This window comes from Artibeus jamaicensis, unplaced genomic scaffold, assembly GCF_021234435.1.
Source record: "Artibeus jamaicensis isolate MK-2021 breed Jamaican fruit bat unplaced genomic scaffold, CSHL_Jam_final contig_391, whole genome shotgun sequence".
In the NCBI taxonomy this organism is placed as follows: Eukaryota; Metazoa; Chordata; class Mammalia; order Chiroptera; family Phyllostomidae; genus Artibeus; species Artibeus jamaicensis.
Window position 1 is genome coordinate 33,881,067 of NW_026521814.1, and position 26,426 is coordinate 33,907,492.

At 37.7% G+C, this 26,426-nt stretch overlaps 1 protein-coding gene across 3 annotated transcripts in view; it reads left to right on the forward strand.

Moving 5' to 3' along the window:
• The window catches only part of FAM117B (family with sequence similarity 117 member B), a 110,010-nt gene extending 103,478 nt beyond the window's left edge, over positions 1-6,532 (forward strand). For all 3 annotated transcript variants that reach the window (XM_037153452.2, XM_037153453.2, XM_037153454.2), the window contains one exon: positions 2,695-6,532. In XM_037153452.2, the coding sequence (XP_037009347.2) occupies positions 2,695-3,013 (319 nt within the window). In that variant the 3' untranslated portion in view covers positions 3,014-6,532. The remainder of the gene's footprint in view (positions 1-2,694) is intronic.
• Positions 6,533-26,426: the final 19,894 nt, after the last annotated feature.

Here is a 26,426-nt window from a genome sequence, read left to right on the forward strand (position 1 = left end):
AAAAACTAATTGAACTTTTTGACAAACCCAGTAATATTAGTATGTGCAGCTTCTATTAGCATAAGTCTTACACCACAGAAATAGGTAGTGTTTTTTTGGGTAACATGCTTCTAGGAGTTAAATGTTAGAGGTCAAGAATCATTCCTCTTAGTTGGAAGAGTAGTGACCAAAAGATGGCACAAGAGTACTGATTAAAAGACAACACAAGGAGGGTTTTCTTGGTGCTTTTTACTCTTAATGCTCTGTTTCTTGATCTGGGTGCTAGTTAGACAAAGTTATTGTTTATATTATTTTGTATAAACATTTTCTTAAGTCTTTTCATGAAAGCAACAAGGAAATTAAACTCTTGAGATTTTCTCATTTAAAAATATTAGTCAAAAAGTTCATTTGTATTTCAGAAATGTAAGGTTTCATTCTCAAAATCTATTAGTAGCTTCATGTAATAAGCAATTTTTATTTAAGATAATCTCAAACAAATTAATTATCTAGGTTAAAAACCTAGGATTCATTTGGAGGAGGATATAAAAATTGATTAGCCTCCCCCTCCTCCAGTATTAGAAAGTTATCTCTAATAATTCTGTCTTCAAAAGAATATTCAGGCCCCGGCTGGTATGGGTTGGTGGACTGAGCATCTGCCTACTAACTGAAAGGTTGCTGATTGATTTCTGGTCAAGGCACATGCCTGGGTTGTGGGCCAGGTCTCCAGCTGAGAGTGTGCTAGAGGCAGCCAGTCGATGTTTCTCTCACACATCAGTGTTTCTCTCCCTCTCTTTCTCCTCCCCTCTCTCTAAAAATAAATGAATAAAATCATTTAAAAAAAAAGAAAACTCAGGCATATTTCGCTTCCTATCTTCTTTAACCAATTGAAAACCATACTCTCAGATAGTAAAAATAGAGGAGTGTGTCCAGCGATATACTCAAATACATTTGTGGGCCTAAAAGTACTTGATGAGTTAAGTTTCTATTATATTCAAGAAAAAAATAGTGTACAAATAAGGTAATTTAAATGATGTAATTTTTTAAGTGTAATAATATATTTTATGTAATCCAGCGTACCAAACATATTGTTATTTCAGCATGTGATCAGTATAAAAACATTATTCATACAACATTTTACATTCCTTTTATTATACCAGATCGTCAGAATCTGTTGTGTATTCCACACTGATGGCACATAGCAAGTTTGACAGGTCACATTTCCAGTGTTTGGTAGCCACATGGGGTTCATAACTACCCTGATGGACTGTGCAGGTCTTGAGCCTTCCAAGGCGAGGTCTGAGGCTAGTATCTGCATACATCCCATGTGGGGCACTGACATTTATCTCCTTAAGTCCCCACAAGGCTGGGAGGTAGGGGTTGTCCAACCCATCTCATAGCTGAGACAACTGAGGCTCAGGGAGGTAGAGTGACTGGACTAAAGTCACACAGTGGCTGGGACCAAGGTCTGCTGCTCCAGGCCTCTGCTGTCACAGCCCTGAGGTGGAGGTCCAGGCTGCAAGCAGACCAGCAAGGTGTCAGCTGGAACTGGGCTTGTCCATGTGAGCCTACTCCATCGTGTAATTTCTTACTCTTAAATTATTGTATTTTTCAAAGATATTGATGAATAGTAGTCCCTATTAATTGATAATATATGCCCACCCAAAGTACTGTCTACATGAAACTATTTTTTCTTTTAGCACCCACTCCCCAGATCCTGTTACATAGGATTACAAAGGAGACTAATTATATCGAAATATAGTTCTGTCCTTAGTACCTCCCTCCCTCCAATATCTGTATATTTAGTCTCTCCATTGTAGATTGTTTCATCTTTGAGCCCCCAGAATTTAGTGCAGACTTGGCACCTCGGATTTTGTTGTTTATCAGGATATGAGTACCATACTTTTATAATATGGTCATACTGTCTTTTTTTTAACATGGATCCTGTTTTATTTAAGTTCTCACACCTCAATTTGTTTTTAATTTTGTGACATTTCCATGTTACTTTAGCAATTTATTTTATTTTTATTTTCATAGAATACCACTTATATCCTTTTTCAACTATTTGAGTAAATTTTCCAGAGCACCTGGGGACAGGGAAGGATTTGGCTTGAATAAAAGTTTCAGAGCAAGGGACTGCCATTGGTTTTATTTTGATTTTACATTTCTGTTACATTCCTCAGAAGACCATCATGGTTAACTCAAAGAATTGTTTCAGTCCAAGAGATTTTTAAGGGCACTTGAAGAGGAAATTTAGGCCTACCAGATTTTAGTCATGCCATGGTAGAACTTAGCAAAAGATAGACATTGAAGTCATTCCTTGCCTTCTGCCTTCAAAATAGTACAGACCTGGAAAATCTGGTAGTGGAACATATTTTGTCTTTAAACATTTAGAATTTCTTTTACTTTAGGAAATTCTTTATTCCCACTGGCTATCTCAGACCTGCATCCAGATGCAGTGGACATCTGCCTGAGCTACCTGCGTGGTACACAGGGCTCGCCAGGGCACTGAAAGCAGCAGTGTGAGTGGTGCGTCTGGCATTCTGACATACATATTTAGAATCATGTGTCTAATTCCACTTTGGGCCATAGCATTTGAAGCTTTTGACATAGCTTGAGTTTTGTATTGCTTTTATATCTATGTTACCTGCTTTAAAAGAGTAATAAAAGAATTTATTTCCCGTATTTGTGACTTAAATTTGTCTGTTTGATGTCCAGGCCAAAACAACTTCATGAAATCCCAGCCTTTTACTGTCCTGACAAAAACAAGGTGAATTTCATTCCTAAGAGCGGCTCTGCTTTCTGCCTTGTCAGCATCCTCAAGCCACTCCTTCCCACACCAGATCTTACCCTCAAGGGCTCTGGCCATAGTCTGACAGTCACCACCGGTATGACAACCACTCTGCTGCAGCCGATCAGTGTGGCCTCCCTGTCTACAAACACGGAGCAAGACCGAGTCTCCCGAGGAACAAGTACAGTCATGCCATCAGCCTCTCTTCTCACACCACCAGAACCAATTGAGGAAGCTGAAGGATAGGTCCCAGCGCTGTGTAGCCATTGTTCCCTCGGATCCCTTGACTGCGATGGCATCATGAGCTCCCCATTGGCTATGACATGCTCCACCTTTCCACAGTGACACATCACGGTACAGCTTCTGGAAGGAAGCAGCCCTCTGATGGTTTTGCTCACTATGAAGACCAGTCCTCAGTGCTTAGCCTGATTTCCCTAAAGTGCTGGTTGAAACAAAAAGGTCTCATTCTTTACTTTTGGAGGGCTGATATCACATTGTTTTTTGTTTTCAAATTAAACTTCTCTATAAACAAAAACAGAACAAAAAACTGACCCCTGCAAACATGATTCCTGGAGACATGAATGATGCTGCAAGAACCATCTTTTATATGAAAATGACTATTTTCTAATACCAATGTTACATTTTCTGAAACGTAGCAAGCAGATGTTCAAAAGATTCTTTGGTGGCCTCTGTTTCTTGTTTCCTTTTCTAGATGTGTGCTTTTCTCAGCTGTTTTCAGCTTTGGGACCAAAGGGATTGTTGACATTTTCCCAGCAATCTTAATCTCATGACTATGTTTTTCTCCCAACCAAGAATTGATAGGTAAATGCATTGAACAAGTATATGTAAAAAGAAATAAAAAGCAATATTAGTACATTATGTGATTTATGTTTTTTGATGTCAGAAATTTGTGCTTCGGGTGAAATATTTGTAAAATTGTTTTCTTCACTATTCCTGTACACATTTCACCATGTGGTCAGAAAAATTGTAGTCTGGATATGAGTGCTTAATATGTTCTCGCCATCATTGGAAGTCGTTGGTTTAAAAGTCAGTGAGCCCAAAAGAAGCTACCCAGTGTTGACTGCTAGCTAGGAGTAAGGGTCCCCCTTGGTTTTCTGCTCAGTATTTGTCACATGGTCTCCCTTTACCACAGGTGTTATTCTACCTTTAATCATCACTGTATCATAGTCCCAAGAGATCTTAAAATGACTGTGCATGGATTTCCTCCTTTGCTTTTGTGATGTTGTCTTGTGGATTTGGTCAGGGTTAGTAGTTTGTCAGGAGTGTATTCCATTGAATAGCAATCCGTAGTCACAGAATCTTACAACTGACATTTTCTTTATGGTAGTTGGCACTGAGATATTACCTACAGGTTTTGCTAGTTGTTCCTGGAACATTCCACACAGTGGGGAAAGCAGGCAAAGGAGAGCTCCAAAGCATAAACAACAGGGACCTTTGAAAAATCCATCCAGTTTTGGATTTAGACTCATCCTAATATAGCCATTCCTAATACACATGTCAACAGTATTTCACGCCTGGGTCTGTGGTAGTAAAATGAAGGAGCAGCTTTTTTTAAAAGGGAATTTCAGGAAACTGTTGATTTAAAAAAATCCTTCTAAGGTCTTCATATATTACCTTTTGATGCAATAATTTAATGTTCTTATACATATAAAAGGGAAAAATGTTAAATACTTGTAAAAGGGATTCAGTTCAGAGGGTTGTTACTATGTCAGTTTATCCAACACATAACCCACCAGAGAAAACCTAGTGGTGGCATTAAGTCTTCCAAAAGGACTTGTTATACTCATGCACCTTTAAAACATCTAATAATAAAAAATATGCCCTGTCAAAGTTCAAATGGAGATGTATTTAAGGAAGCAAGATAAATTAAAACATGAAAGTCTTACCAGGTTAGTTGGTGAGACAGATAAATTTTGGTATCTTTTTGTTGGAAACTAATTTACTCGGAAGTAGTACATTGTGGCTTCTAAATCAGTGAAAGCCCAGTATTCAGAATCTAAACTTTCTGGTTGGTTTATTGAGAACCCTGATGTTTTGCCTTTCACTTTACCATTTTGCCACAGAAAACTGCTCTAAAGTACATAAAAAGTAAAACAAATCAGATGAGTTACTTTGAATGGTAGGGAGAGGAAATTAAAAACAGGTTACAAAAAAACCCTCAGTTTTTGGATTACTTGAGTTCTGTTAAATCCATGTTCTTTTCTTTGCTTCACACTTAACTTTCTTCTGTCTCCGTCCCTGCAAGTTACCAGGGTATTTTACACCTAAAATGCCACTTTGTAAAGTTTTTCCTTTTACTCTGTTGTGCATGTTTGTCTAATTCACATTTTTCTGTAGAGTTTCATATATCCTTAAACTAAAGTAATTTAAAATAGGAATGGGAGAACAAGTTTAAGATTTATTATTCACATAGTCTTATAAATGGAACTTGTGATGTTTGGTTGTAAGGAAAATGTGAACTTGTAGGTAAATGAATTGTAAGGCAACCAAGCATATACCTTGAGTTTGGGAGAAATAGAGAGATTTGAAGGGGAAAAAAAGGTACAAACAACTCTAACTGCCAGTGCCAAAGGGCTAATATTTAAACATAAGAGCTTTATTACAGTCTTTAAAAAAATATCAACCATAGGTCCATTCAGCTTTATTTAAGCCTTAGTTAACAGTTGATTTTTTTAATGGGTCTCCTTAGAATGCATAATAATTGCTTTCTAAAACTGCATTCCATAATTATTATTCTACAGAAAACTGTATAGGAAGTAAATAAATTAGAACTTCAATGGGAATATAATAGAAATTCTTTTAATTTTAAATAAATTTATTTCCACTGCAGTAAAAGAAATAGGTGGCAGCATATATATATATATATATATTTTTTTTTTCAGCAAAAAGGAGCTCTTCTATGGTTATTTGTCATTCTTAAGGGTTTTTTTTACCCTTAATTTCTTGTGGTGGTTAAAACATGTAAATTTACTGTTTTTGATCATAACTAAGTCTATTGTTTGTCATGGCTTTTGTGAGCAATTGTATTTTAAAAATAACTGTGTTGGGCTTTTTTTGTGGTTAACATTGTGAGCATGGATGCCAAAATTATTTTTGATTTAGATTCTTCATTTTGTTTAAAATATTTCTTACACTTATGAGAAGCCAAATTGGCCTTTAGGAAGGTGCTGTTGCTACCTGTGGAATAACTGGCAATAAGAAAAAAAGCCTTTTTGTTTCTAATGGTTAGTTAGCTTTTACTCGAGGTATACAGAAATGGCAGGCAGAATTTATAGCCTTGTGTCTGTTCAACATTAGGACTGGGATGTCAAAATTTTCTTCTGTTAAAGGCACTAAAAGAAAAATTGCCACTACTGAATTTAACTTTACCATTCTAAACTTAAGATTCATTTCTTAATGCTTGGAATTTTGATGTCTCAAAACTGGACCAATGGAAGTGCTCAGTTTGCATTAAGGTAAGAATCCTTAGCTCCGCACTTTAAGGTTTAAGTTTTACTCTGCCTAAATTAATGATAAGCAGAGTAACCCTGAACAATACTTTGTTTATACAATCCTGTTGAAGAATATAATTTATGTTTTTTTAAAGTCTGTATTTTTCATCTCTGTTGAAACTGTATAAATCTTTTCTAAAGGAAATTTTTTAAATTTTGTTTTTCTAACAAAATTCTCCCCTAAAACAGCATTTCCAATATGATAAATATTGTTACTATGTACTTATGTATTCCCTGTATCTGAACACTTGTTGCTGCCTCACAAGAAAATAGAACTTTTATGTTAAAAATAAAGTCTGTTTACTTGAGAGTTTTTCCTGTGTACTTTTATGAGTACTACCTCCAATTCATATTTTCTTTCCATATACTTCTAGCCTGAATTAAATGATAAATAATATATTCTTTTTCACAAATTAATAGAAAAATGGGTGTGTTATATAGCAGGGTATATAATAATGTCAGGTGTTACTTCCTTCTCCCTTACGTGGTCTAGATTTTAAAGTACCTGATCTTTGTGGTAAATGCTAAGCAAACATTAAATATAAGCAAGTTCAGAGAAGCATATATATGTTTACAAGTACTTCAGTACTTCACAGTTTTAAGAGAATTTAGCTGGGGCAGTCACTTAATTTCCTCCTGAAATACATTTAGGAGGGTTTTTTTTTTTTCCTTTTGTTTTGGCAATTCATTCTTGCTAAAGCAGCCCAATCCTTCCTTTGTGACAGTGGGCAGGGCCCAAGGGTTTAGGCTGCACACAATAGGACTAGTCAGATAGCTCCAGGGAGGACCGAATGCTGTATAACAATACACTTATAACAATAAGTGTGGGCAACTTTAAGTGAAGTTTAAAATGTCACCTAAAAAGTAGCCACCAAATTACTTGGTAAAAAAAATTCTTTTTCGTGGAAAAAGTTAACCAGAATTTTGGAATAACGTGTGTGTGTGTGTGTGTGTGTGTGTGTGTGTGTGTGGTTATATTTAACATAACATGAAATGCAGAGAATCTCAAAGTGGCTCAAGGTTTCTCCCACTTTTTTCCTCTACCTTCAGAGAGGATAAAAGGAGTAAATTTCGATCTCAAGCGAGGTGTTCCCCTTTAAACCCACTTATTTGATTATTTTTGGTTTGATTCATTAGTATCATATATATATTTTAAAAGTTTATGGCTATAATGATCCTTTCAATTGGTTTTAAGTAGTTGAGTGTGAAATACTGTGTACTCTTCATAGCAGTGTTCTGGCATGTGCAGTTAGTCCTCACTTAACGTCATTGATGACCCCTGTGACTTTAAATGAAATGACTTCCAACAGTACCAGTTTTACCACAGGCAAATTGATACAAACAAGCGTTAAGTTCCCACAGCATCTCATCAATGTTATAATAAAGCGATGTTTTCAAGGACCTCCTGTATATCGGTATTAGTTTTTTTCTTGCTAAGATTAGATATATTTTTTTAAATAACTTAAACTTCTAATGGAGTGTGGTATGATAATACAAATAGCCTTTGTATCTCTTCTATTCAGCATTTTTAAAACTGTTTGGTTCTTGAAATGAATTAAGTGGGCCCAGCCAAAATTTTTTTAATGAAGTAGAATAGAAAACAAGTATATTCACACATAAGGAGAGTAATATTTGTGTGTTAAATTTTTGCTAGACATGGTCTCGTGATGCATAACAACAGACCACATATATGGTGGTAGTCCCATGAGATTATAATGAAGCTGAAAAAGTCCTGTCACCTGGTGGCATCTGAGCTGTCATAATGTTTCAGCACAATGCACAAACTCATGTTTGTGTAAATCTGTGCTACCAGTTGTATAGAGTTTAATACATAAAAGTTATGTACAGTACATAGTAATTGATAATGAAAAATGACAGTGTTCTTGGTCTATATTTCATATACTCATATTTTCGTGTACTTTATACTTATAAAAAGTTTTCTGTAAAACCATACAGTATGTTTGTTACATGAACAGCCTTGAACATCTGTTTACTGAGTTTTTGATTGCGTCATTTTCTCATGCTTGATTTAATCTCATTTTTTTAATAAATTTATAAAGTCTGCAGTAGTGTTCAGGAATTTTAGGCCTTCACATTCACTTACCACTCACTCACTGACTCACCCAGAGCAACTTAGCCTTGCAAGCTCCATTCATGGTAAGTGCCCTGCACAGGTATAGTATTTTTAATCTTTTATCGTTTTAAGTTATCAAATAAGATGTATTTTACTGTGTGGAATGTAAACACAACGATTGAAAAGTGTTACAGAGCAAGGGGCATTTGGCCACTTGCCACTGTGTACAACCATAAAATGGATTGGTGGGGAAGGAAAAAGGTTTTTGTTAACAGGGTGCCCAATTTGGGAGAGCTGGGAGCTCCCCTGCCCCAAGCCATTCTCTTCTGTAAAACGCAGAAATCCCTGCTCCCCGAAAGACTGAGATCCAAATTCATTCTCAGAGAGCCCCTCTCCATTTCTATCTGTAGTCCAAGGCTGCTACACACATGGGTCTCCTTCTGTCCACCCCCAGGCTCTCTGGACTACACACTTGTGAGAACAGTGTCTCCATTGCCTCACTGCAGCCGGTCGTGCAAGGGGCTCTGACTCCTGGGCCCTGGGTCTGGGGCTGCTTGTGCTCTTGAGACCAGAGAAACATTTTTGGCCTTCAAATCTGTGTGCTGCTCTTAGGGTGAGAGAGTGGGAGCAGTCCAGGACCTGTGCTGTGTGGCCCTGGTCCACAGTGTCCTGCTTGAGCCAGCCGCTGGCAAGCACAAGCCTGCCCCAGACTGAGCAGGGAAACACAAGAGCTGTGATTGGGCACACGTCCTGTGCAGGACTCAGCCTGTGCAGGCTGGCTCTCTACCTGTGCAAGGGGGATGCAAAAAGGGAAGGACTTCTGAATGCCCTCCGTTTTAAATATTTCCCCCCAAATCCTGTGTGCTGCAGGAGGGTCCAGTTTGTTAGCCAATTCAGACTAATGTCCCTTCCCCTACTGCTTCCATGATCCAGAAGCAGGTTAGGAGGGTTTTTTGGCTGCCCAGGTGCACCAAATCTCTGCCAGGAATGGGGGGTCACCTTGTTACACGTGTGCCGTGACCTTTTCAGCCCCGTGCAGGCTCTGTGCAAGCTGTCTCTGGCTCTGGGTCACATGGGTGCTACTTGGTTGCCAGGGCAATGCAGGCTGGCTGGCTGGTGCTGTGCTTTTTTACTGTTGCCCCAAGATGTGGAAAGGCCGTCAAGGTTGCAGTTTCAATCAGCACTTCCTCACGCCTCCCCAGGGGGTCCCTCCAGGGAGCGGAGGCTCTTGTACCTTCTGGGGTTTCTTCTCTGCTTCCCAGCGATCTGGCCATACCTTTCTGTTTCAAAAATACTGTTATGTACAGGTTTTCTGTATGAGCCTTTGGGTTGGTCTGATAGCAGATAAGAGCCTGAAGTCTTTAAAATATTGTTTATACATCCCTTTAATAAGTATCTTCACACTGGTGGTTTTGTTAAAAAAAGAGAAAGAAAAAATAACTTTTCAACAGTTTGCATCTTGCTCAAACTGAGAATTTATCTCCTTATACTCAACTTTGTTTGATTTTATGTGCTAGCATGGATTAGTCCTGCTAAACATTATGTTTTATAGAAGATTATTGGGAGGCTCTAATGCTAAAAAAACAGGAGGATAAGCATTCATCTCAATTCCAGGCATTAAGCAGTTATTTTCTTATATTATGGGGGTGCTTCAGAGGAAATGCAGAAAAGCCCCAGACTTAGGGCATAATTTGGGTACTGGTTCTGGTTCTGCAGCTTAATAGCCATGGGGTACTGAGTAAAGAAGCCGTCTCTTTTACCCTCAGTTTTACTGTTTATGTGATGAAGGAAATGTGGATGACTGCATTGTCAGTTAATAGGTGGTGAACGTGAAAACAGCCTAGCTTACAAAACTGGAAGCAAACATTTATGTCCTTATTTTTGTTAGGTAAGCTTATTCATTCTTTAGAAAAGCCAGAAGTTTTTGGTCATAGAAAATGGTCCATAGTGTGGGGATGACTTTGCCCACAAGTTCCCCTGTCCGCCACGGATGAAAGTGAAACTACCAAGACACGATCTGCTTGGGGAGGAGAGGTGGCCAGTCTCTCAGAGGAGAAGGGCCAGGAGCCCCTTCCTCAAGGGCTTTTATTGGGTTGTAATACACAGGAATACAGGTGGCAAGGATCAAACAGATAACATTTCAAAGAAATCTGAGGGCTTAGTCTGAGTCAGTGTCTTTCGGGTAAGGGGGTTTCAAAAACTTTGAGAGACATACTCATTTCCTGCTTGGACCCTTATCGTATGAATGAAAGCACTCTTAGCAAAGCAGGCTTCACAGGACTTTGTGAATTCTTTCTTATGCCTGATCACCCTGGATCCTGCTCTAGCTGGCAAGGGGCTGCACCTCCTTCCCCATTATAGGTTTTTAGGCTTAAGTGGATTAGAGCCAGGAAGCACTTCTTCCAGAGGACATGGGGACTCGAGCTATGTCAGAATAGCTTGGGGACAAGGGTCCATCACTTCCTCTTTGTTGCAGCCCCCCGAGTCTTTTCATGAAGGCCTTCCTAGTGCCTGGCCTAGGTTGCTCCTTTCTGAGGGGTTGTACCCACCATGGACATTGCCCATGCTTTGGGGGAAGGGGAAGAAGCCGAAGCAGAGGCAGCGTTTGCTACCAGAGACAAGCTTTGTCTCCTTGTGGCTCACATTCCAGAGGTCACTCACTCAGTCTTAGCCATGGGGGACAGTTACAACTCCTGAAACCAGGCAGAGTGGTTCCCAACACCAAAGAATTCATTTCACTTTGTAAAGTATAACATAGCCAAGGCTTTTGAGCTGAAATCATAAAAATAGGTAATGCTGATAGTTTACAAGTGGTAGACACCTTATATCTTACTGTTTACCATAATCTTTATAATAACCCTATGAAGATAGGTACTTCTGCTTTTACTACCATATAGATGTTATAATTAGGATTAGAGTAGGTAATTTATCCATGGTAATACATCGGGAAAATGTCAAAGTCTGGCCTGGATCCAGGACCGACTACAGAACCCGAACTTAACCACAAAGCCTTACTGTTGTGTTCTCCTGCAACAGTGACACTAATAAAACAAAGGTTTTTAGGGCCGTTGCCCTGTTTGTCCTTCACTGACAGCACTGCTGGCAACTTGGCTCAGAGGGAGAATACAAAGCAAGCTGATGAGACCCCAGTTCCTGACCCAGCAAGTTAGTGACACACGTCCTCAAGCTTTCTGGGTTTAATGTTGCCATAGCTGTAAAAATGAAAGAGAAACATTTGGAGCACATCTTTCAGAGATGCAGAAATAGACTCCAATTATATTTTTGGTGTACTTTTTTAACTTTTTCGAAGACAAAAATAGTTTAATCAGTCTCAATAACTTTGTATGCCCATTTCAGATGGAGAAAACAATAGAAACATCACTATCACAATTTAAAGTATATGTGAGCTCAAAGACAATATACAATAAATAATGTTAACAGTAGCTATTCCTGGATGATAGGATTGTGGAAGATTTCTTATTTTTTAGTATTTTTCAGACTTTTGGGTATTACTTTGGGAAATAGGAACAAGGAAACAACTTTCTTTAAAAACAATGCACTTTAAAATTTTACCTGTTAACACCACGCAGACTTTTATCTATATAGGCCTTTTATATTTACACTTTGGACGTTGAACAGTTTATTTTTACAACACCAAGTTGAGAACCATGTCTTCACTTTCAATACCAAGGACAGGTTTTTTGGTTTTTTTTTTTTCAAATTAGTGGTACCATTTAATATATATTTTTAATAATTATATTTAGTTATTTTTCAAGTACAGTTTTTGGTCTATTTCTCCCATCCCAGCCCCCCCCCCCGCCCTGTGCTCCCACTTCCCTCCCATTTCCACCCCCCTTAGTTCTCGTCCCTGTGTCCTTCATATTTGTTCCTCCAAATCCCTCCCCTTTTTCCCCCCTTAAATTCCCTTCCCTCTCCCCTCTGGTCACTGTCCCCTTGTCCTCTATTTCGGTGTCTTTGTTTTTATTCTGCTTGCTTGTTCGTTTTGTTGTTTAGCTTCCTGTTAAAGGTGAGATCATATGGTATTTGTCTTTCAACACCTGGCCTATTTCACTCAGCATAATGCTTTCCAGTTCCATCCATGCTGTTGCAAAGGGTAGGAGCTCCTTCTTTCTCTCTGCTGCATAGAATTCCATTGTGTATATGTGCCACAGTTTTTTGATCCATTCATTTACTGACGGGCACCTAGGTTGCTTCCAACTCTTGGCTATTGTAAATTGTGCTGCTATGAACATTGTGGTGCATAGGTTTTTTGAAATTGATGTTTTAGGATTCTTAGGATATAATCCTAGCAGTGGAATTGCTGGGTCGAAAGGCAGGTTGATTTTTATTTTTCTGAGAAAATTCCATACTGTTTTCCATAATGGTTGTACCAGTCTGCAATCCCACCAACAGTGAACTAAGGTCCCCTTTTCCCCACAACCTCTCCAACATTTGTTGTTTGTTGCTTTGTTTATGATAGCCATCCTGACCGGTGTAAAATGGTATCTCATTGTGGTTTTAATTTGCATCTCTCTGATAGCTAACGATATTGAGCATCTCTTCATGTGTCTCTGAATGTTCTGTATGTCCTCCTTGGAGAAGTGTTTGTTCAAGTCCTTTTCCCATTTTTTAATTGGGTTAGATGTCTTCCTAGAGTGGAGTCATATAAGTTCTTTGCATATTTTGGAGATTAAACCTTTGTCTGAGGTATCATTGGCAAATATGTTTTCCCATACAGTTGGTTGTCTTTTTAATTTAATACTGTTTTCTTTAGCCACGCAGAAGCTTTTTATTTTGATGAGATCCCACTTGTTTATTCTTTCCTTTATATTCCTTGCTCTAGGGGACATATCGGTAAAAATGTTGCTGCATGAAATATCTGAGATTTTCTTGCCAATGGTCTCCTCTAGGACTGTAATGGTGTCACAGCTTATATTTAAGTCTTTTATCCACCTTGAGTTTATTTTGGTGTATGGTGTATACCAAGGACAGTTTTTACTGTACTCTTTTTTTGTACTGTCTCTCTGTTCATGACACACAAAAGATGGAAGATATTTTATGTTTGGCTTATGGATATATTCCATCTGGACTAGCAAATATTTTTCTTCCCATACTGTTACATAGGTTTTCTTTACTTATTTAAACAACTTATGCATTGTATGTTTTAAATGCATTAATGCATTACTTTCAATACTGCTGAGTTCATTGATATTTACAAGTTTGTATTTCCTTCCTAGTTAAATTTCTCTCAGAAAATTCTGGGGCTGCTTTATTGTTCAAGGTAAGGAAATGCACTGCAGTGGGTCCATTCTGGCTTCTTTCTCTCCCTGCCTTCAGGAAATCAGGTTAAACACAATGGCTTGTATTTCATTATTATTTCTTCTGGTCCCAAATTTTTGATATTTGATAGTTTGTGTTTTGTTACTGAGAGTATTTATACAAAGAACACATACAGTCGTTTCCCATATTGTACAGTGTTCCTTTTGTAAGAAGTAAGTTAGAATCAATCTCAGAAGGATATTAATTGCTCTGGTTTTATTTTCTTTCTGTGGGGTGTGTGTATGTGTATATATATATGTGTGTGTGTAGATAGATATAGATATAGATATATAGATATAGATATTTATTCAATTCAAACTACCTTGTTACTACTACAGTCCTATGGTAAAACCCAAGCGTTGAAATAGGGAAACAATAATTGGATTTGTATTGAGTACTTTAGGAAATAAGCTTTTTTTGTTTATGCCATCTTATAATCTTTATTAAAAGATGTCAGAAAAACAGAGCACATCCAAAGTTCATTTGTTCTTAGGCTATAAGAACAAATTTATTTCCACATTTATTTATCTCCACATTTATTTCCAAATGGTCCACAAAGAGAGTTATATGAAATAAATATCCATAGTTGAAATATAGACTTTATATTTTGCAAACACTGAAACCTATTGTGTTAAAATACAGTTTAATCCTAACCATATCAGGGCTAAGTTTTACAATTGATGAAAGATTTCAAAAATACAAAGTTACCTATCTAATTTTAATATATCCTGGTATTCCTTTCTTGTAAAGTGCTTGTAGAAACATTAGGCAAACATTAGTTCTGGTTTTTGTCTGAGGTTAAATGCATTCCGATGTGGTATAAAAGGTAGAGGATGGATATTTCCCCCATTTACTCTAGAAAGTAGCCATCTATTCTGAAAGAGTTGTTCTCAGCCTGCCTGTGAGCAAGGCAGGCTTCTGACCAATCCCTGGTCTAGATTCAGACAAACAGTAACTGTTCTGTGTTGTTCCTTGTGTCCTTCCCTTCACTCCCTCCTGAAAATATGGTGGTTTTCTCTATTAGCCATCCAGGTATCGTAACAACCACATTTCTACTTCTGGTCTCTGAATTAATGAGTGAGCTTCAAATAACTGATCTTAAGAAACTATGATTGGTTACCTTGATTTTAATAACAAAGTTTTTAGGGTGCTCTTCAAAAATGGAGTTGCTAAAGTTGTAACTGGACTTCCCAAAGCAGTTCATGTTGCATTTGGGTTAAGTGGACAGCCACATACTCTTGTGTTGAAAGAAATTCTGAGAGACACAAGAACTGAATAATAAAAATCTCTTGTATGGTTTTTTTTTGGGGGGGGTGTTTGTTTTTGAGAACCTTTGTCCATGGGAAATTAAGGGCAGTATCCCTTCACATTCATAGTCTGGGATTCAGGCTTCTGGCTTGGAGGAACTGGTGATTTTCCTCTGTGTTATGGTGTGTGTGTCTGCATGTGAAGGAGATAAATATGTTTGAACTAAGGCATTAGTGAAATAAATCAGTAAAATAGAAAGGACACAAACCAAAGACATAAAGTCAGCATTTTCTGGGGTACTCAAAGGCGTCTGAATCTTGGCAGAACAAAGACAGTACTGCATTCTGCAGAATTTCACTGAATAAAAAAGAAGAGTTAAAAAATACTTCCGAAGGGATAACCAAATAAAGAAATAGAACTACCCATGTGAAAAGGTTTTAAGGAAAGACTTAACTTTTCCCTGGGTCCATTTTTCTGACCCTCAGGTAAGGTCTTTCCAGCCTATGCAGTACTTGGCCATAGTGGTGGTTTTTTCAAGAGCTCGTGAGCAATTCAGAACTTGGGCCATACCCCTGTGGATGAGAGGTGCATTTCACCTACTCTGGTCCATGCAATGACTCAGATGTTACCAGCAATTCTCTTGTAAATAGTAAATAAGCCTCTTTAGAACTCAGAGCACATTGAAACTGCTGTGAACAATTAAGTTAAAATGTTTTCCTGGGGGAATTCAATGGTCTGGATGACCAAAATAACACACCTGAGAACTGCCCCAACACTAAAGAGTGGGCAAGAAAAAAGACCAGCAAATGGAGGGATTGGTGTTGGTACACAGTAGCTGTTTTAATTAGCTTACAATGATTTGAATTAAATATCGTTTCCCCTAGTACTTAGATTCAGAACCCTCCCAGGGGGTTACAGCTTTTCCTTAGTAATGAAATAGAGCTTTGGATGATGTCTCCCAATTAAAGGGGAAAGTGGAAAAGTAAGACACTTACTGATCAGCTTTCTGTAACTGGCAGGAAGTATTGTGTTAAAACACGTCAAGAAACGTGTAAGTCTGCAAATATGTATAAGGATAAGGTGTTTAGAATTTCTCCCCCATTCAGAGAGAAGTTTCTGGCTAATTTCAGGGATGCTGTTGTCAATTGTGTAGGGAGTGCCCTCCCTGCTTTTCAGGAAGAATAGGCGTACTGCATGTTATGGTTGCAATGTGTTTGGACTTTCTTGCGGCTTCCGATATGGAAAGACATTCTTCCATTTCTACAGAGGATGAACTAAACAAATAAATCTTCCTGCTACTTTCCCATGAAAATGTGATAGTGGATTGAGGGGTGTCCATGATTTTCTATGAAGGAAAGAAAGTAGTACTACATTTTCATCTCTAAGTGGAAAGAACAAGCACCAAGTGTCTCTGTGATTTCATTAAAGCAAACTGAGTTCTCAAATCTTATTCTGCCTTTCTAGTAAAGTTAAAACTGGTCTGGTTCTAGTGCTATTTTTCATAACAGAAAATTCTCCTTGCCACTGTTTTATTTAAAAACCGACCTTAAATCACAACCCGTTTTCCACGCTGTCCTCAATCCACATAAAGAATAGTCACAGCCAGCAAGGCAACTTACACATCACAGGCTTTCCAAAGGAATAAGCCCAACTCATTGACAGAATTCTTACTAGCTGTTGGTTCAAAATAAGTTTTGTTATGTATCTCAAACTAAATGGTTTCGAGTATTTCCCACATATTACCACAGCTGCAAATCCAAGATATTAAAAAGAGACATCAATTTAAACATGGTCTTTACCATCTGTCTTAAGTTGCCTCACAAGCGTTAAATTCACAGACACAATGCTTTTGTGTGTGGATTACAATATAAACTTTACATAAAGGCAATATGTTGCAAAATCGATGTTTCAAGACCACGACGGACGGGACATCATTGACTTCAGTCAAGCATTAAGAAGTTCATCTTCTGAGTGTCCAATAGCATCTGGGTTTGAAAGTGGATCCATGTCTGCAAATAGGCTGAACCAGGCTGACATGTCTTGGTTACCACTGTTGGGAGCTATGAAAAGAAGCACACACACATTAACAAGTCTCAGATTTTGGAATCACAGTACTGTGCCACATTTATGATTGTAAAGTAAATGCTTGTTTTGAATAAAAAAAACGACTGACAAGAATAACCTATCAATAATATCTTCTTAGGGATAATTATGAAAAACTAATGCAGACACCAATACTTTGCCGAGGCTCTTATATCTAAGTGATTGCATGCTGCTGTGAGAAAAGACCTGATCGAAAAGGAAGCAGTGGTGAAGTTTTCCGAGAATCACCAGGATCATTTATACAATGCTCTCAAATCAGGTTCAAAATTCAAAGTAATCTTTGTTTCTACAAAGTAGAAACATTACATTGTGAACTTAGTACTCGGAGTATTTATTATAACAGCAATATTAAAATATGAACATAAGGGGAAAAAATTCCCCTAACCCTATCACATCAACACACCCAACAGTTATTTTGGTTTACAGTTGTTTCATTTGTCTTCTCCATGTGTACTATACAAATTTTTTTATATTTTTAATTTGTTTTCAATTATAGTTTACATACAATACTATATTGCTTTCAGGTGTACAACATAGTGACTATATTGCTTTCAGGTGTACAACATAGTGACTATATTGCTTTCAGGTGTACAACATAGTGACTATTGCTTTCAGGTGTTGCATAGTGACTATATAACTTATGAAGGGATCATCCCAATAAGTCTTATGCCCATCTACACCATACATAGTTACTACAATATTTCTGAATATATTTTCTATACTGTATTTTACATCCCTGTGACTATTTTAACATGAGAAAGAGAAATTAAGAGAATGTCACTGTCAATTGTATCAAAAGAATAAAATATTTAGGAAGAAATTTAACTAAGAGGATAAAGGATCTATAGTCTGAAAACTAAAAGACATTGAGGAAATAAGTTAAAGTCACAAATAAATGGAATGATACACTGTGCTCATGATTGGAAGTATTAATATCTTAGAAAGTCTATACTACCCAAAGTAGTCTACACATTCAATGCAATTCGTATCAAAGTATCAATGACATTCTTCTCAGAACTAGAATAACCCTAAAATATATATGGAACCATAAAAGACCATGAATAGCCAAAGCATTTTTAAGAAAGAACAAAGTTTGAGGTATCATATACTGATTTCAAACTACACTACAAAGCTATAATATTCAAGACAGTATAGTACTGTCACAAAAACAAATACAAATATCAGTGGAACAGAATAGAGAGTCTAGAAATAAATCCTTCTTATGTGGTCAATTAATATACAACTAAAGAGATAAGAATATACAATGGAGTAACGACAGTCTCTTTAACAAATAGTTTGGGAAAACTAGACAGATACATGCAAAAAAAATCAAAACTGGACCACTTTCTTACATGATATACAAAAATAAACTCAAAATGGGTTAAAGATTTAAATGTAAGACCTGAAACCATAAAACTCCAAGAAGAAAATATAGGTAGTAAATATTTTACATCAGTTTGAGTAATATTTTTTGGGATACGTCCTCTCGAACAAGGGAAACAAAAGCAAAATTAACAAACGGGCATCATTAAACTAAATAGCTTCTGCCCAGTGAAGGAAACTACCAACAAAAAACCCTACTGAATGGGAGAAGATATTCATCAATGATATGTTAAATAAGGGTTTGATATCCCAAATACACAAGGAACTCATACAAATCAATAACAAAAAAAATTAATTCGGTTAAAAATGGACAGAGGAAATGAAAAGGATTTGTCCAAAAAAGACATACAAATGGCAAACAGCCATGAAAAGGGGCTCAAGATCACTAATGATCGGGAAATGTGAATCAGAACCACAAAGAGATCACCTCATACCAGTCAGACTAGCTATTATCAAAAAGTAAACAAATGTCCTGGAGAGGATGTGGAGAAAAGGGAACCTTTTGGAGTGGGCACTGTTGGAGTGGCTGCGAATTGGTGTGACCTCTGTGGATAACAGTATTCCTGAAAAAGCTAAAAACAGATCTGCTACATGACTTAGCAATTCCACTTCTGGGAGTGATTCAAAGAAGACAAAAACACTGTTTCAAAAGATATATGCATGCCTATGTTCATTGCAGCATTATTTACAGTAGTCAAGGTATGGAAGCCATCTAGGTGTCCATGGGTAATGATGTTCTTTAGATACACAAACACACATGGTGGGATATTATGCAGCCATAAAAAAAATAAAATCTTGACATTTGTAACAATATAGATGGACCTTGAAAACCTAGAGGCTATTGTGCTGAGTGAAATAAGTCAGAGAAAGACAAATACCTTATGGTTCCACCTATATGTGGAATCTAAAAAAACACAACAAAACAAAACGAAAACAGACTCATAGAAATGGAGACCAAAAGGATTCTAACCAGAAAGGAAGAGGCAGGTGGATGGATAAAAAAGATGAAGAGGAATACAGTAAATGATATTGTGATCAGTTTGCCTGGTAACAGATGGTCACCAGAATAAGTACGGTGATGACACTGCAAGGCATAAAAATGTGAATCACTGTATTGCACACCTGAATCTAATATACACCACTGTACATAAATTAAAAATTTAATAAAAATTAAATGCAAGAAAGAATGAATACCTAATTTTAATCACATGGAGACCTCAGCTAAATTGAAATAAGCATTTTAGTAAAAACACAAAACAGTAGAACCGAGGGACTATATTCTATTAAAAAGTCCACATCCAAACACTTTTTAAAGATGTATAAATGCATCAGATTAAATAGCTAAAGAGATAGCAAGTGAATACAATACCTACCCCTAGACTTGATGTACCAGTTGGGGGAAGTGCTATAGATTTCCTAAAGTTTACAGTCATACTCTGATGGTGCAAGTAACTATACTTGTTCTCAGGAAGCAAACTAAAGTACTTAGGGTTAAAGGGCCATGATGTATGTAACTTACCCTCAACAGGTTCAGAAATAGCACTGAGGCCTGCATAAAGCAAATGTGCTAAAACACCATAGTAGGTGAGTCTGAGTAATGGGTATAGGGATGTTTTTTGTGGTATTTTCATTTATGCACAATTTCTGTACATTTGAATTTCCAATTTTAAAAGTTTTGAAAACATCAGTGACTAAGAATAATATGTATGTAAAGTTCTGCAAGACAGAGTGTGTCTATTTCCTATGTATACCCTACATGGAAATTACAACATGGACCAGCTCTGCAGACAACAATATGGTAAGTACTGAGTATGTTAGCCATTACTGCGTGCCAGGCCCTATGCTAGTGAGTGCAAGAATGCATTGTCAGTAGGCATCTGGTGATCAGAGAGCATCTTCCATCCCCAGTGGTATTATCCCTTATAAACAAACCTTAGCACAAAATATTAAAGGTTAAAGTTCATAATTTAGTTTACTAGGACAAGCTCCCAAATTTCTATTCAATGCTTCCTATGGTGACGGATATCCAGGTACAGCTTTCATTCTAATTCACTGCTTATAAAATATTTTTCTGGGTAGTATGAGGTGAAGACTAAAATGGTCCCTTTCTACATTTATCTGAATTGGACCGATTGCTAGTACGATGGCCAAGAATATAAATAAATAACATATTTTGTTAATTTCTTTGGACTCTGTGAAGGCACTGGTTTGTTATCAGTGTGTGAAAGAGGAAGTTCTAATCCCCCTTTGGAGGCCCAGCCTGTTCAGAGGCAAGCAATGAATTATCCACTGCTACTCAGATAGTAAGTAGCATCAAGTAGCACCGTAGAAACAAGACAAGGTAAAAAAAATCTAACAAGTCTTCATACCAGGGTAACATTTCAAAGAACTAAAGGAAAGTAATAGGTGAGGTGAGGTGATAAATAGGTGAGGTGAGGTGATAAATGTATTAATTAACTAGATGGTGAGACTCTTTTCACAATGTATATCATATCCACATAATGTAGTACTTTGAGTAGCTTACAAGTTTATTTATCAATTACATCAATAAAGCTGGAAAAAATTTAAAAAGTAATATTTTTAAAAGTATAGAAAATTATTATGACAATGTTGCATCAAATCAGAGAATATCAATACAGAGTTAGAGATCACAGAAAAGAACCAAATAGAAATACTGAAATTGAAAAGTACAATAACTGAAATGAAAAATCCACTACAGTGGATCAACAATAGATCCAAACTAGCATGAAAAAGAATTTGCTAACTTCAAGATAGACTGGTAGAGATTAGCAGTCCAAAAACAGAGAGGGGAAAAAAAGAATAAAAGGAAATGAACAGATCCTGAGAGAAATGGTGGGCCATCATCAAAAGTACCATATACACTGCCCTGGCCAGGTGGCTCAGTTCATTGGAGCATTGCTGTGTATGCCAAAGAGTTGCAGTTGCTCAGAGCACATACCTAGGTTGTCCGTTCAATCTCCAGTCAGGGCCTGGACAGGAGGCAACCAAAGGATGTTTCTCTCTCACTTTGATTTCTCTGTCTCTCTGTCTCTCTCTTCCACTCTCCCTAAAATCAATAAACATATCCTCAGGTGAGGATTAGAAAAAAAAAGTACCAACATACACACAAGTATGGGAGGGGGACTTTGAAGATATAAGAGATAAAATGTGCCAACTTTGTTGAAAACATCAACCTACTCATCCAACAGGCTTAACAAAACCCAAATAGAATCAGTACAAAGAGATCCTTATATACATATATCATAGACAAACTATTGAAACCCAAAGGTAAAATCCCCACATTCATGGATTGGAAGGACCAATAGTGTCCACATGGTAATTAACTCCAAAATGACATATGAATTCAGGTTTTTTATAGTAATTGACAAGCTGATTATAAAATTTATACAGAAATGCAAAGGGATTAGAATAGCAAACATTTTTTTGGAAAAAGAAGAGTGTTGTGTACTTACACTACCTAATTTCAAAATTTACTATAAAGCCGTGGTAATTAAAATAGCATGGATCAGAACTCAAAATACAGAAATACTCCCTTACATTGTTTGGTCACTTGATTTCAACAAAAATGCCAGGAAAAGTCAATGGAGAGAGGAGAATCTTTTTACAAATGGTGCTAGAATAACTGGGTATACATATGCAACCAACAAAAACAAAAAACCTGAGCTAGCTCACATCATACACAACAATTAGATCATAGTCCTACATATAAGACCTTAAATTACAATATTACCAGAACAAAACTTGGGAGAAAAATCTTTGTGACCTCGGGTTAGGCAAAGTTCTTACATATGACACCAAAAAAAAAAAAAAATTCAGGAAAAATGGTAAATTGTACTTCCTAAAAATTTTAACTGTTAAATGGGTGTACAATGAAAAGAGTTACTGAGATACATGGTGGTAATAGTTGTACAACATTATGAATGTATTTAATGCCATTAAACAGTATCCTTAAAATGGTTAAGATGGTAAATATTATGTGTATTTTACTATATAAAAAATTAGGGGGGAAAAGTAATGAACTACTGCTATATACAACAACACTGAAGAATCTTACAAAACATTATGGTTAATGAAAGACACAGAAAGCCAGATAAAAAAGGACTAGCTTTTTTATGATTTCATTTATATGAAATGTCCAGGAAAAGGAAATTTATAGGGACAGAAATGAGATTAGCAATTTCCTAGGGAAGGAAATGGAAGCAAGGATTACACACACACAAAACTCAGACCACAGTGTGGTCATTACAACAGGGAACCTGGAGTTGGAGGAGGCAGGAGAGGGTTAAGGGGGGAAGAATGGTGGTGGAAGGAGACATGACTCTGGGTGGTGAACACACAATACAAAATACAGATGATGTGTTATGGAATTGAACACCTTATGTCTATGTAATTTTATTAACCAATATAATGCAAATAAATACAATAAAAATTTTTTAAAGAAAATATATTTTTTCTTTTTAAAATTATTTATTTATATTGATTATGCCATTACAGTTGTTCTTTTCCCCCCTTCATTCCCCTCCACCCTACCCCCCCCGTCCCCACCATTACTCCCCTTTAGTTTATGACCATGTGTCTCAAGTTCTTTAGATTCTATATTTCCCATACTATTCTTGCCCCCCCATCTATTTTCTATCTACTGTCTATGCTACTTATTTTCTGTACCTTCTCCCCCCTTCTCCTCCTCCCACTCCCCTGTTGCTAACCCTCCTTGAGATCTTCATTTCTATGTTTCCACTCCTGATCTAGCTGTCCTTTTAGTTTCCTTTTGTTTTAGGTGTGGTTGTTAATAACTGAGTTTGCTGTCCTTTCTCTGTTCATGTCTTTTTAACTTCTTTTTCTTAGATAAGTCCCTTTAACATTTCATATAATAAGGGCTTGGTGATGATGAACTTCTTGAATTTGATCTTATCTGACAAGCACTTTATCTGTCCTTCCATTCTGAATGAAAGTTTTGCTGGATAGAGCAATCTTGGTTGTAGGTCTTTGGATTTCATGATTTGGAATACCTCTTTCCAGCCCCTTCTTGCCTGTAAGGTCTCTTTTGAGAAATCTGCTGACAGTCTGATGGGGACTCCTTTGTAGGTGACTGTCCCCTTATCTCTTGCTGCTTCTAGGATTCTCTCCTTCATTTTAATCTTGGCTAATATAATGATGATGTGCCTTGGTGTGTTCCTTCTTGGGTCCAACTTCTTTGGGGATCTCTGAGCTTCCTGGAGTTCCTGGAAGTCTATTTCCTTTGCCAGATTGGGGAAATTCTCCTTTATTATTTGTTCAAATAAGTTTTCCACTGGTGGCTGTTCCTTTCCCCCTTCTGGTACTGTTATACCCAGCTAGGAAAATTACAGCTAGGGCATTACCCAACCCTAAATCTGCAGTTCCTGGAACAGGGTAATGAACAAACATCCGGGAACAATCGGGTTTAAAATTCTAGCCAAATAAGGTAACTAACCCGGCCGCCAGAAAGTGCCCGCCAGCAGCAGCAGCACCCACCAATCAGGGACCCTCGCCGTTTTTAAATAAGCCAATAGCTAACCGCCACCTCTGCTTCTGTAAGCCTTTGCTTGCTTGCTAGAAAATATAAATACCCAGTAGTCTGTAAGCCAGGCGCGACTTCCATTTTGTAGCGCTGAGTAGCTACGTGACTCGAGTCACAGTTGGGGAAGTTCGCCCCTGAGCAGGAAAATCTTTGGCCATTAAAATTTTTATCAATTCGGTTCCGAACTCCGAGAGTGTGTATTTACCCGCCGATCGTCTACAACAGTACCCCTATAATTCGGATGTTGGAATGTTTAAAGATGTCCTGGAGGTTCCTAAGACTCTCCTCATTTTTTTTGAATTCTTGCTTCTTCACTCTTTTCTGTTTGGCCATTATTTGCTTTCTTCTGGTCCACTCCATTGATTTGAGACCCAGTTTCCTTTTCATCGCTATTGATTTCCTGTGTAATTCCATTTATTTCAATTAGTTTCACCTTCATATGTATATCTAATTTGTGGCTATAATCAACCAGTTCTGTGAGGATCCTGATCACCAGTGTTTTAAACTGTGCGTCTGAGAGTTTTACTATTTCTTCATCGCTTAGATTTATAGGCTCTGGGGCTTTGAGATCTTCTTGAGCCATTTTGTTCTGTTCGTGCCCATTAAGTACAAGGAGGGGAGCCTTGGACTCCCAGGTCGCTGGGTTGTGACACTGTATGTGGGAGCGTGGTCAGAGCGGGGAAATGGCGGCCCCCTCTGCTGTTTCTCGCCCCTGGGTAAGGAGCAGAGCCTCAGGTGGTTCACCAGGGCGGGGCCACTTAGGTCGCTGGGTTATGACGCTGTATGTGGAGGTGGGGTCAGAGCGGGTAAATGGCGGAGCCCTCTGCTGCCACTCGCCACTGGGGCCTGCTGGGTCCCGTCCAATTGCCCACTCCCTTGCATGTGTATCCACACACGAATGCACGACCACAGTCAGCCCGCAGCCCTGCTCCCTCGCTGTTTCCGGGCGATTGCTTGGTGAGTTGCCCACCAGGTCCAACCCTGCGCCTGGATTCCGTGAGCCTGAGTCCGTCTGACGGAGTTTTACTGTGCAACCCTGGTCCTCCAGCTGCTGGTTTCGCCCCTCTTACCGGTCAGGCTGAAGAATTTGTTGTTATCAGACTTGCGAAAAGTTCAATTTTCTGTGTTCTGGCTGTGTTTTCTGTTGCTAATATTTAGTTGTCTCTAAACTTGGTTGTGTGAGGAAACATTGCGTCACCACCTATGCCTCCATCTTGGCGGAAGTCCCAGAAAATATTATCTTAAGTGTTGTATAGAACAGTGGAATTGGGTCCATTTTTTAAATTTTCAGTATCAGCAAAGAAAGAGAAAGGAGAGGAATATTTTAATTCAGGCCTCATACATTGGATGCATGCCTCCAAATTAGGCTGTAATTCTTCTCATTTATGAAATGAGATACTAGGCTCTGAGAGTTAAGTAATTCAGCATTTCAAAGAGTTACTAAATGTATGATTTCAATTCATGTCTATTTAGTTTCAAGGCCTGTGTTTTAAAAATCTTATGAAGTATTATGTAGTATAATTTAGCCAAAATTAAATATCCAGTAGAAATAGATGTCATACCAGTAAGCTCGAATGGTTTGAAAGAACACAAAAATAAGGCCTATTATATAGCAGAAGTTTCCCCCTTCTTGCTTCTAGTTGGAGGGGTGTCTAGTAACATCTCTAAGAATGTATGGTATAAGGTTTTGTTTTAGTCTTAAGGGAAGCATAGAGAATACGTACACTCATAAATCAACAGAGGGAGTGATATGGAAAATTGGGAGAATAGATTGGAAACAAGGCACGTTAAGTACAAATATTTTTCTGCTCTTTGAACCAATATCTTGATTTGGTAAACAAATATTATAATGTTAGAAATTTCAAATCATACATAGTTTCAGAAATAACAAAGCAGTGGTAATACTAAGAGAAAAAATTTAATTGTTAAGAAATACAGTTCTCTTCTATATCAATCATGGAATATCAGTGTGGATTGGTCTGCTTACTTGCCAACAGGCTTGTCATTCCCACATAGTGTGGAGATCTGTGAGTTTTTTGGTTTTTTTTTTTTTTAAGATTTTATTTATTTATCTTTAGAGGGGAAGGAAAGGAGAGAGGGAGAGAAATATCGCTGTATGGTTGCCTCTCCTGCGTCCCCTGCTGGGAACTGGCCTGCAACCCAGGCATGTGCCCTGACTGGGAATTGAACCACGATACTCTGGTTTGCAAGCCCGCGCTCAATCCACTGAGCTACACCAGCCAGGTGTGAGTTTTTTTTATTTAAGAAAATCTCTGTTTTTATTGCCTGAAGTGAAATAAAAAATATCAGCCTTTAAATAAGGAAGGATAAAGTTTTCCTCTTTGGGGGTGGGGTGAACCAGAATATGTGTCCCCCTCCCCGAAATTCTACAGATTGTTTATTTTTTGAATGTTAATTTATTAACTGAGTCAAGCTTAGATTACAAAAACTTCCATTGGA